This window comes from Cardiocondyla obscurior, linkage group LG19 (assembly GCF_019399895.1).
Source record: "Cardiocondyla obscurior isolate alpha-2009 linkage group LG19, Cobs3.1, whole genome shotgun sequence".
Classification (NCBI taxonomy): Eukaryota; Metazoa; Arthropoda; class Insecta; order Hymenoptera; family Formicidae; genus Cardiocondyla; species Cardiocondyla obscurior.
Genome location: NC_091882.1, coordinates 504251 through 516409, shown reverse-complemented (window position 1 = coordinate 516409; position 12159 = coordinate 504251). Strand labels below are relative to the sequence as shown.

General features: G+C 37.8%; 2 protein-coding genes across 2 annotated transcripts; both read left to right on the top strand.

Annotated features, from left to right (window-relative positions):
- The first annotated feature begins 945 nt into the window (after positions 1 to 945).
- On the top strand, positions 946 to 6377 carry Ints6 (integrator complex subunit 6). Its single transcript, XM_070669800.1, has 9 exons — positions 946 to 1328; positions 1686 to 1763; positions 2462 to 2701; positions 2785 to 2965; positions 3085 to 3812; positions 3896 to 4171; positions 4261 to 4600; positions 4687 to 5457; positions 5607 to 6377. The coding sequence occupies exons 1-9, from the start codon at positions 1212 to 1214 to the stop codon at positions 5816 to 5818; spliced, it is 2943 nt and encodes a 980-aa protein (XP_070525901.1). The 5' UTR covers positions 946 to 1211; the 3' UTR covers positions 5819 to 6377.
- Positions 6378 to 9382: 3005 nt separating this feature from the next.
- Positions 9383 to 11993, top strand: LOC139110186 (CDK5RAP1-like protein). The gene is made up of 7 exons (XM_070669813.1): positions 9383 to 9806; positions 9904 to 10146; positions 10226 to 10433; positions 10526 to 10846; positions 10910 to 11231; positions 11359 to 11508; positions 11692 to 11993. The coding sequence occupies exons 1-7, from the start codon at positions 9521 to 9523 to the stop codon at positions 11911 to 11913; spliced, it is 1752 nt and encodes a 583-aa protein (XP_070525914.1). The 5' UTR covers positions 9383 to 9520; the 3' UTR covers positions 11914 to 11993.
- The last annotated feature ends 166 nt before the right edge of the window (positions 11994 to 12159 follow it).

Here is a 12159-nt window from a genome sequence, read left to right as displayed (position 1 = left end):
TACTTTGTTATTGCTGCTGCTGCCACAGCTGTTACTAAACTGCTGTTTTACATTGATTAGACGCGCAATGGTTTTGTACAACGCGTTTGTAAAATCAATATGGATGTTTATCCACCTACGCAGCGTTTGTCCGATACGTTCGTATCGGTGGTCGCCGGTAGGTTGAAGTAGTAGAGAAAAGAGAGAAAGACGACTAGATAACCTATCCACGTTCGTTCGATTATCCTTTCGGAGTGCCGCTTTCAAAGAAAGCATCGCAAAAGCAGCCTGCGCCCGTCTGTGGCGAGGCGAGACGAGGCGAAACGCATAGAACGGACGGCGTTGTATTTCCCAAAGCGCTACAAAGTGTACGCTACACGGTGATGCGACAAGTCGATCAGAGGGGAGAAAAAAAAGAAGAAGTAGGTCTCCCGCTGGTACACTTACCGCACCGTCTGCACCTTGGCGAAGCGAAGTGCAGGACGCGGGACACCGGCGAGACGAGGACGAAACGTCAAGAGGGTGCAGCACGCGACGACGATGGTAGGGAACCAATGACGACGTGTTGGGCGCGATCACGTGGCACGGGTCTATGTCGTTACGTGTACTCGTGCGACTGAAATGGACGAAGATGACCAACCGAAGCGAAGGGAGACAGCGTTAGCGCGAAAGATAGAGGGAGGGCTGGCAGCACACATACGCGCGATATACCCCTGTACCACCGATCGCATACTCTCGCCTGGCCTCATACGTATTCATTGGGTATATATACGCACACAGGGCTCCGCAGCGAACGTATGAGCGAGAAAGATTGAGAGAGACAGACCGAGAGAGGGAGAAACGGCCCAAGCGAGCGCCGTTACGATAAAAGAGAAGTTTTTCAGAGAGCATATTCGCAGAGAGCCGTTCAATGGTCGTGGCAGCTATGCTCCACACCACCGTCGTCGTCGTCGCCGCCGCCGCCGTCGTCATCGTCGTCGCCGCCGTAGGGCGCCTAACTAGCTAGTTCCAACGGGTCAGAGCGCGACAGGACAGGACCCGCGTCTCGGTGCTCGCCAGTTAATAGACGAGCAACGAGCACGTTACGACGCGCGAGCGCGATTCGGGTCTCGTCGCCGTCATCGTCGTCATCGCCGCCGCTGCCGTCGCCGCCTCTGCCTCCGCCTCCGCCGTCACCGTCGCTGTCGTTGTGATTGTTACCGCCGCTCCTACCGCCGTCACCGTCCTCGAAGATGACCATAATAGTATTTCTGATCGACACCTCGGCCTCCATGAATCAGAGGGCTTATTTGGGGGGTCGGCCTACGCTTTTGGACGTAGCTAAGAGTGCCGTCGAGACCTTCGTCAAGGTACGCCCTGAGGTTGCGGACGCAGCTTTTATTCGTCGCGCCACGCCGCGCCACACCGCGCCGCGCCATGCCACGCCGCGCCGCACCGCACCGCACCGTGCCGCACCGCACCGAGCGGAGTCACCGTCCTCGTCGTCGTGCCGTGCGGCGATGCAGAGGGATGGAGGGAGACGGGAAAAGAAGAGGGAAGTATAGTTGTCTCTCTCTCGTTTCCCCTTTCTACGCTCTCTCCGTCTTTCTCGGTCGGCCAGGTAGCGGTGACCAGGAGGGTGACGCGATTCGCTATCACCTCTATGCGCGCTTGCATGCTAAATAAATTCGAAAAAAGCAAAAGAAAATCAAATAATCCTTTTTCAGGTGCGACAGAGATCGCCGGAAAGCCGCGGGGATCGCTACATGCTCCTGACCTTCGAAGATCCACCTCAGAACATCAAGGTACATCCGCATCACGCGCCTTTCATTCTCTCATTCTGCTCTTTTTTTCGTTTTATTTTTCGCTCTCCCTTCGACACGTCTCCTGCTCCGCGTTTACGTCTACATTGTGCCCTTTCACGTAATCAACTTGGAAGATGCTGCCCGAGAGAAACGCATTCTTTCTCTGTTTCTCTCTCTCTCTTTCTCCTCTTCCTTTGAGTCTCGGGTTGGGTTAAGTCAGATTAATGGCGCCGAATAATTAATGCGCTGTAGATACACGCAAAAACAGAAAGAGACGAGCGTGCTCTTTGCTTCTCGTGGCTCTTTCCATTCTCTTTCCCTACTTTTGTTTTATTCTCTACTCTGTATCTACGAAAGACGCGTGTTACCGGTGTAACGAGGAGAAAAGAGCGCCCTCCACCCACATTCGCGCGCCAGATTTCCGAGATTTAAACGCGATATCGCATCCGCTCGAAAATCATTTTTATATTCTGCATTTTTACTTTTCATTAATTACAAAATAAATTACGATTTATATATTTTTTTTGCTCTCAATTAATTTTGTAATATCTTTTAATCCGTAGTACAGTGGTTGAGGATTGAAAGATCTATATGAATGAATTGCTCTCCTACATACAATATATCTTTTTTTTTTGTTCTACTTTTACATCAGGCTTACTTGGGAAATAATATTTTAATTAGAAACGATTCTTTTTCAGGCGGGATGGAAAGAGAACCTAGCAACATTTATGAATGAACTGAAAAACTTACAGTGTATCGGCTTGACGACATTAGGCGCCGCTTTGAAGCACGCGTTGGATGTATTGAATATAAATCGTATGCAAACCGGTATAGATACATACGGCCAAGGGAGATGTCCATTTTATTTGGAACCATCCGTTATAGTTGTCATTACAGACGGGGGAAAATATACAACTAACAGTGGAGTTCACCAAGACGTAAGTATGATTTTATCGTAATCGTCGACTAAGGCAGAAGTTTCTGTTCATTGTAAAAAAAAAGAAACGGTATTTTCTTACAGTTTACATTGCCAATGCATTCCCCAATACCTGGATCCGAACTGACGAAAGAACCATTTAGATGGGACCAAAGATTGTTTTCTTTGGTGCTGCGTTTGTCGGGGACACCAGCCGTCGAGCGAGATATTGGCTTGGTAGCAAGTGATGCGTCACCGATAGATGCAATGTGTGAAGTAACTGGAGGTTAAGAATTTGCACGTTATAATAGCAATTTTAGAGTAGCAAACTGTTATGCAGTTTTCTTAGAGGCTCGTGAGAAAGAAAGAATTAAGATTGACTTTTATTTAATTCTTTCGTTACAGGTCGATCATATTGTATCACATCATTTAGAATGATGATACAGTGCATAGATTCTCTGGTACAAAAAGTACAATCGGGCGTGGTGATAAACTTTGAAAAGATCGGTCCTGATCCACCGCCGTTAACTAGCGAGGCTTTGCTACATCAGGACGAGGAAGAGAACGAGGACGACGGTAATGCAATGAATGGTCCGCGCGCTCAGTATCCGAATGCATTAGCGCCAGGAAACACCGCTTGGCATTGCTGCAGACGCTTGATCTACGTTCCGCGGTCGGCCCAAAAGGGATTCGCGGTAGGCTTTTGGCCGATTCCTGAGAGTTTTTGGCCAGATCTCAGCGCCAGCTCGTTACCGCCGCGATCGGCGCATCCGAATGTTAAATTTACGTGCACCAGTCAGGAGCCGATGGTGATCGAGAACCTCCCGTTCGATAAGTACGAACTGGAACCGAGCCCTTTGACGCAGTACATCTTAGCGCGGAAACAGCCGACAACATGTTGGCAAGTGTTTGTTGCTAATTCGTACAAATCAAGCGAAGTGGGTCATCCGTTCGGTTACTTGAAAGCTAGTACAAACTTGACTTGTGTTAATCTTTTCGTCATGCCTTATAATTATCCTGTACTATTACCGCTGCTGGAAGAGCTTTTTAAAGTACACAGACAAAAACCGACGCCTGAATGGAGGGCACAATTTCAGGCTTACATAAGAACTATGCCTACTTATTATGCTGCTGTAAGTTTGTACATTGCATGAATATATATATATATATATATTATTTTGTAAACATTTTTTTATTGAAATATTGTTTGTTGCAGTCGTTGAGAAGAGCGTTAACCAGAATGGGCGCGTCCGCGCCTCTGGCACAAACCTTGATACCCGATAATATGGATAATTCTTTATCGTACAGTGTCTTAAATTATTTAAAACGGCTGAAAAATCAGGCCAAAATTGAATTTGATCGGTTATGCAATGAGGTTATTTCTAAGCAAGTAGCCGCTTCGAATCTTACAAAGAATTTATCTAACTGTACTACGAGCGTAGTGACGGAAGGGGTGAGAGTTATACCGAAAGCACCGCTGAGGAAGGATTTGGTAAGATTTAATTGAAAATTGATTTGTAATATCATTACTATCATTAATATGTTAACTATTGCGTTATTGTATATCTGTGTTTTGTGTAGGTGTCCCATCCTTTGTTGCAAGACAAATTTACAGGTCTCCGCGATCAGCTCAATGAATTCGGAGGCTTCGTCGTCGGGCTGGTAAAAAATCAGCAACAACAACGTGGTGCGCATAGTTATAGGAATGCCTTTGATGTACCGAGAAAGTCGTTGCTTGATCAAGTCGTGCGGATGCGCGCAAATTTCCTGCAGCCTGGCTTATTACATACGAAATTACTTGACGACGACTATGTTCATTCGATGCCTTTATCCCAAATGGGAAATTATCAAGAATATTTGAAACGAATGACTCCGCCGTTGAGAGAAATCGAAAGTGTACCAGTCAGACAGCATATGTTTGGTAATTATTCAGCGAAACATTTACAAAAATAATCTTTATATATAAATATGTAAAAAAAAATTAATATAATGAAATAATTTTCACAGGTAATCCCTTTAAGATAGACAAGAGAATGATGGTAGACGAAGCGGATATCGATATAGTTGGCGCGACATCCTCAACGTCAAAGGGTGGTCTCAAGCGTACTTTGCCACAGTCGGATGGTGGAGGCTCGGCCTCCCCGAGACCACCGCCTAACAAGAGAAAACCCGGGCCCATACCGAAAGACGTAATTGTGCGTCGACCCTCATATACGCTTACTCCACCAAGTTCTCCAATTCCTTGGTTGATGGAAGAGACAAAGAACCAAATAGCGGTGACAGCAGCAGCAACACCAATCGCCGACACGAGCGTTCCGCCGATCTTGCCCAGTTTGCCGAATGTATCGCCAGGTCATGCATCATTGCCGTGTTCAAGCGCGTCCGAAAAATTGGTAAACGGTCTCGCGGAAATGCCGGTCATTCCGGTTTTCGAGCCGATTCCGGTAGAGCACGTTAATAATCATATGGATACGCCGCCAGTTTTAACACCGATAGTTAATAATGTTGATACCATACCGAAGAGTGATATTAAAAGTGAACGGACCGACAACGCGAAGAACGAGTGTAGTCGGTTATCGATTAACGACTGTATTGAGAATAGCGTGCGAGTTGTGGACAGTGTCGCTGATGAGAGACTAACGAATCATGTCGAGGAGAAACGTGAGCCGAAAATCGAACGGGAGCGAAAGTTGACAAAGAAAGAATTGGAGGACGTCAGGCGACACAATTTGAGCATTCGAGAACTCGTTTACAAGGAGGTGCGAAGAAGAGGGAAAAGTAAGTGTTCGACGCGTCCGTCGGTTCTTTTTTATATATTAAGAAACGTTGCGAGATTAATAATTAACAAAGGATTAACATACCTATCTACCGCTATTGGTAATATTCTTGTAACAGCGTTAACACGTGATCAATTCATTTCGTTTCAGATTACGCAACACTGTTTTCACACTTACATCAAGTTCAGGGGACCTTAGATATACGGCTTGCGTTTGTAAAAGACATAGTAAAAGAATCATTACGCTTTAAACGACGTAATTTGGCGTCGCTGTTAGAAGAATATCTTAAAACCATTCAAGAGGACGGTTGCGCTATTAATCACAAGCTGAATCACAATGGTGCCACGAAGATAAGTTGTTAAGATACATGCGTAATCGGGGCATTATCTTAATCGCACGGAGGACATAAATTGCGAGGCAACTTTCGTGCAAGTTTTTGCTCGAGATTTACAGTAGCAGTTTCGATCTAAAACAAAGCTACTTTTTCAACAATCGCGCTGAAAGGATTAGGCAAAGTCCCGGCAAATTTAATATCAATCATAAAAATTATGTCACTTTTATGTTTAGTTTTTAATTTTATGAATAATTAATTAAAATTTTGAGTACATCTCGTGGCACTCTGTTGTAGCCATGAATTAAAGCAATAATTTATTTATCATCTCTATTAGTGATGTAAAAAAATAGCAATATTTGACCATGTACATTAAATTTTATTATATTTCTTAATGAATAATATATGCATATATATAGTCTCTTTCTAAAATTTAATTGTTTTAAACCTCAATCTAAAAAACAAAATCTTTTTATCTCGGATACTAGAAAAATGTCTAAGGTAACAATCGTAATATATTTGTACAACGCACAGACTTCTTCTTCACGAATACACGTGTGTTCGTACATTATTATATGTATATAAACGTTCGCACATTTATTTAATCATTTATTATGATGTAATTTTCCACAATCGGAATTTTGCCGGCTATCATTTGGCGCACATATTAAAAATATCTTGGATGCTGGCATACAAGATAACAATTGCGAGTATTACAAAATAATAATGTAAAAATGAATATATTTATTCTGAAATGCGAATCCGCGTACAAAGTTTTGGAAGTACAAGTGCAATCAAATGAATCAGCATAATTCTATACAGTCCTCATCGTCCATGTTGAATTTAGGACAGAATAATTACATTACATTACACTCATACAGTTTACACTTCCTATTATATTTAATCTATCTATAATCTCTTGTGATCTATATTATTAAGTTTAATAAAATGCCATAGTTTAACACGGTACCGAAGTATCTGTCTAAATTTTGTTGTGTACTTTGTTGATACAAGAGCAAACCAAGATTTAGCTTTCCATTTATGACGTATTATACAAGATAAAAACATATCTTTTATGTATGAGGAAAGAAATTGTAGAAAATTGCATATTATCAAAGAAAAATTATTATTATATGATTAATTAAATTAAAATACTGTCAGAAAAAAAAACGAATAGAAATTATTGTTTGAAATTGAAATTCTCAATACGATGGATTCTTCTTTCGCGAGTTGTAACATTAACTTTCGTACAGTGAAACCCATCGTAGATAGTACTATACCAAAAACATTTATACGATACTTGCGTACAATATTTAATTAAAACATTGTAAATTTAAATTTATTGTGAAATCTACGAAGGGTTGACAGTGCCTGATGCTATTTAAAATTGAAATAATGTATTCAACCCACTATGTCTCCAAAAACTTCTAACATATTTTACATATAAAAAAATATAAAATTATTAATTGTTAATTTTTATTAAAAATATATTACACATCGACAGAAATAATGTGAAAAGCACACCAAAATTTTTATTACTTTACGTAAATAATTTTTCTGTTATGTTATACAGAATCGTGATATCCTTGTGTGTTGTAGTAAATTTTGTAGATGAAGAAACTCTAGATTATAATGATGACGAGAGATACAGAGAGACATAAAGCAAATGTGAAATTTATTTTGATGGTGTAAAAACTCAAATGTATAGTATAATATAACAGAATCAAAACTAAATATCTGAAACAACATGCTTAAAATCAATTCCGAATCCTTATATGTGTGACAGCAAAACTTTAAAATAGTGCTATATAAATAAAATTAAAAATATTCGACTGGTACACATGTGGGTTGAAGAAATGTATGTTAATAACAATAACTGTTTATATACTAGTTGTACAAATAATGATATTGCTTACTTGCATACTTACTGATTTATATCGAAAATAATTTGACCAAATATTATATGAAATAGTAACAAGCAAAAGGATGATTATCTTACTTATGCATCTGTGACTTATGTTGCTTGTATCACAGTATATCGTCAATTAATCATTTTTATCTTGATTTTTGTTTCTGAAAAACAAGATACTTATTCATAGATGAAGATTAAAAGAATAATAAAACAAACATATCATTAAATTGTTATAAAAATTAATTTGTAACATAGTTTTTAAAAATTGTTTTCTTTTTATTTGTGGACGGAGTCCTAGTTTTTCCATTTAGAATTTGCATTAATATATTTAATTTTTACATCATTGTTAATATTTAATAAATAATTTAAGTGAGATAATCAACCACACGTTTTCTTACGGACATTACTTATGTCTAATACTGATTAGGAAGTATACGGTCAAAACTGTATTTATTAGTTAAAAGTACGTTGAATTATCTTGTAAATTATTTTATAATAACGGAGCTTAGCTGAGTCTTATAAAGACAATGATGCTAGACGCTTATATGCTCCAAAGAAAAATAAATAGAGAATTATTGAACAATTATTAACGTAAAAGATGAATATAAAACTAAAGTGCGATTGTGTAAAAAAGATTTACTGAGAATGTTTGGGATTGTCAAGTACCTTGATTAATCTTTTTTTCGCAACGGTGGTAGTAATTTATCATTGTACCGAGACTTAAAATGAAACGAATGGAGTTCTTTTTCTTTTTTTACTTTTTTTTTCTATTTTTTTTTGCAAATTTAAATGTCAAATACATATAGTGTGCTTTACCAAAGCAAGATTATACATCTACACACTATTGTGATAGCTTTAATAATTATGTACAGTTTAATTTTGTATTTTAGCAATAAAGTTGCGGAATGTGATGCGGAATAAATAAAATCTGTCGATAGTGACATTTGTAAGGCGTTTGCTACAGACTTTGCTTACAAAGAGACTACAGAATTACGATATATATATTAATACAAAGAATGTGAATCTGCTGCTGTACTATCTAACATTCACGCACATCCTTGAGCTGGCGACAAAGAAAGCAGAACAGATTTATAATTTGTTATAATTTTCTATTTGAGAAGTGAATGGTTTTATTGCTTAGAAATTTATACGATTATATAAAAAATAAAATTTATAACGAGCATGTTCTTTTATTGAAATTTGTAAAACACACTTGCATGGAGAGTGGATATATGTATATAGGTCTGTATTATACGCCTTCGTTTTAATATGTATTATTTAGGATGTTAATAAACGTTGCAACTACTATTTTTTAACGACGCATGTAACATTGACGGCGACGACACGTGTATTATTAATTGTATATACGAATATTGTAAATAAGGCGTGTATTAGTGTTAATTATTATAGATGAGATTCATATTGAAAGGACTGTTCCCTCCCTACCCCTGTTTTTACGTTTTATATTGTAGATAAAACGATAAATAAATATCGAGAGAAAGAAATAAAATAGAATTGAGAGAAATCTTACTTTCGTATGAATTGAAACCTTCCAAAAAATAATGCACGCGAAGCGTGCGCATGATTTGTTCTAGTATTATAAATAACATCGGAGTTTAGGCATTCCCACTCCAATTGCTTCAAGTATACTCCAGTTTTTCTAACCTACAACAATATCAGCTGGTCAAGAAATTAACGTGGATGGTATCGATGCGTATTTGTCAAATATATATTCGACAGCACAGTGCTTCTTGTTTAGTTTATAAATTTTTAACGTCTGCGTATTTTTATTTGAGAATATATATTTAATTTATCTCCAATATGTCGAGGGGGATGTATTACGGAAATTGTTTTAAGAGATATTTGATACAATGGAAATGCACGGATCCTCAGCGGTTTCTAATATGCCGTGCAATTCACGGAACAATACCTCGTCGTGCATCGGCAATTAATGCAGGCGCAACCGAACAAATTATAGAACGGAAACCAGTGAGAAATATTCAAGACGGACCTTCTTTAAAAGATTTCTTGAGCCCATCTATCGTAGATATTCCCAGCGAGGAGCCTATTCCATACATACGAGATATCAGTGGCAAAAATCAAAAAGGTTTTTTTTTTCTTTAGATATCTATTATAAATGTATATATTTTCTTCATATAATTTAAATATTTTACCTTTACTTTTTTTTACTATGTTTATACTAGTGTATTTTGACGTTTATGGCTGCCAAATGAACGTGAACGATACCGATATAATATGGTCGATATTGAAATCGCATGGCTACAAGCATACACAGTCTCTAATTGATGCAGATATTGTATTACTCATTACTTGCTCCATCAGGGACAATCCTGAGGAGAAAATATGGAGAAAATTAGAATTATTGAGGGGTTTGAGGAACCAGAGAAAGAGAATAGCTGGGAGTCCTGTAAAAATTGGTCTCTTAGGTGAGTTTAATTAATATTTAATAGAACATGAAATTTTCAACTAAGTGATTTGATTTATAAGAGAAAATATTTATATTAGGATGCATGGCTGAACGCTTGAAGACAAAAATATTAGAGAGAGAAAAGCTTGTGGATGTAATAGCCGGTCCTGATAGTTACAAGGATTTGCCAAGGCTTCTGGCGGTAACGGATAATGAAACAGCTGTTAATGTCATGTTATCGCTCGACGAAACGTATGCAGACGTTACGCCAGTTAGACTCAACCAAGATTCCACAGCAGCATTTGTGTAATGTATAATAGATATTTATAAAATTAAATTTTATATTTTGCGTAAAATAATATTAACTATTTAACTTTATGGAATTTTGTGATTTACAGTTCGATAATGAGAGGTTGCGATAACATGTGTACTTATTGTATCGTACCGTTTACAAGAGGGAGAGAGAGATCACGACCAATTGAAAGCATACTTGACGAAGTACGGCAATTGTCAGATCAGGGCGTGAAGGAAATAACTCTTCTAGGACAAAATGTGAATAGCTACAGAGATTTATCTCAATCGGAATTTGTCTTACCAGCCAACACTGAAACTCATCTCGCTAAAGGCTTTAAAACAGTTTATAAAAATAAGAAGGGCGGTTTAAGGTTTAGCGATTTATTAGACAAAGTCTCTTTAATTAATCCGGAAATAAGAATAAGGTACGAATCGATAAAAATTTCTTTATCTCTGCCTATATTAATTGCCTGTATAATTATTTTTAGATTTACATCTCCCCATCCCAAGGATTTTCCCGATGAGGTATTGCATTTAATAGCCGAAAGACCGAACATCTGTAAGCAGATTCATTTACCTGCTCAAAGCGGTAACTCCGTGGTTCTGGAAAAAATGCGCAGAGGATACACCAGGGAAGCATATTTGGACTTGGTGTATCATATACGGGATATTCTTCCAAATGTGTATTTGTCCAGCGACTTTATAGCTGGATTTTGCGGTGAAACCGAGGAAAACTTTATGGAAACGTTGTCGCTAATAGAAAAAGTGAAATACCATACTGCTTATTTATACGCTTATAGCATGCGCGAGGTACTTTTATACTACGTAATCTTTTCAAACAATACAAAATAGAAATAAGTTTTAATGAGTTATCATTAAAATTTGTTAACTAATTATAATTATTTAGAATAATTACAAGTATTTTACTGTTTCTCAGAAAACTACAGCACACAGACGTTATACAGATGACGTTGAATCGCACGTGAAGATGGATCGTCTGTATCGCATGGTCGAATTGTACAGAAAGGAGGCAGAACAATTAAATAGGGCACAGATAGGGCAGCATCAACTTGTTCTTGTGGAAAGTGTAAGGCATTTTTATAATTTTATTACATACATACTACAAGAAAACAAAAAAAAATTATTTTTTAATGTTTGTCGATCTTTTTACTTTCTGCAAATAATTTAATCGTGCTGTATTTTTAAGTAATTATTAATTTTTAAAAGTGGCAATGATAAATTTTATGTAATATGTATTTTCTATTGGCAGGAGAGCAAAAGGTCTAATCATAATTTACAAAGTAGAAACGATGGCAACATAAAAGTTGTGCTACCATCTGCGACTGTTCCCATCGCTCAACACTCCACTGCGACAAGGCAAATACAGATTGGCGATTATGTCGTTGTACAAATTATTAATGCCAACTTTTTAACTTTACGAGGAATACCGTTATATCATTCTTCAATCGCCGAACATTCTTTAAACAAATGACGATTGTTATCATTGTATTAGTATGATAATTAAATGATAACTGATAATTATATAGTAAATAAAAATTTATAATTATTGAGTCCAATAAAAAAGCTGAATTTTTTTCCCACGATATCGATTTACAGCTCCCGAGTCTGAAGTAAGTAACAAAAAAGTTTATTTTTGAACGGATTCTAATTTTAATCTTTTTTCTTTATATTTTTACTCTTCATACCGTCGTTGTATTGCGAGTTAGAGTCATCACAC

Coding starts and splice junctions, on each gene's coding strand:
- Ints6 (XM_070669800.1), top strand. CDS start 1,212: ATGACCATAATAGTATTTCTGATCGACACCTCGGCCTCCATGAATCAG. Junction 1,329..1,685: donor CCGTCGAGACCTTCGTCAAG/GTACGCCCTGAG, acceptor ATCCTTTTTCAG/GTGCGACAGAGATCGCCGGA. Junction 2,966..3,084: donor AATGTGTGAAGTAACTGGAG/GTTAAGAATTTG, acceptor CTTTCGTTACAG/GTCGATCATATTGTATCACA.
- LOC139110186 (XM_070669813.1), top strand. CDS start 9,521: ATGTCGAGGGGGATGTATTACGGAAATTGTTTTAAGAGATATTTGATA. Junction 9,807..9,903: donor CAGTGGCAAAAATCAAAAAG/GTTTTTTTTTTC, acceptor TGTTTATACTAG/TGTATTTTGACGTTTATGGC. Junction 10,147..10,225: donor TGTAAAAATTGGTCTCTTAG/GTGAGTTTAATT, acceptor TATTTATATTAG/GATGCATGGCTGAACGCTTG.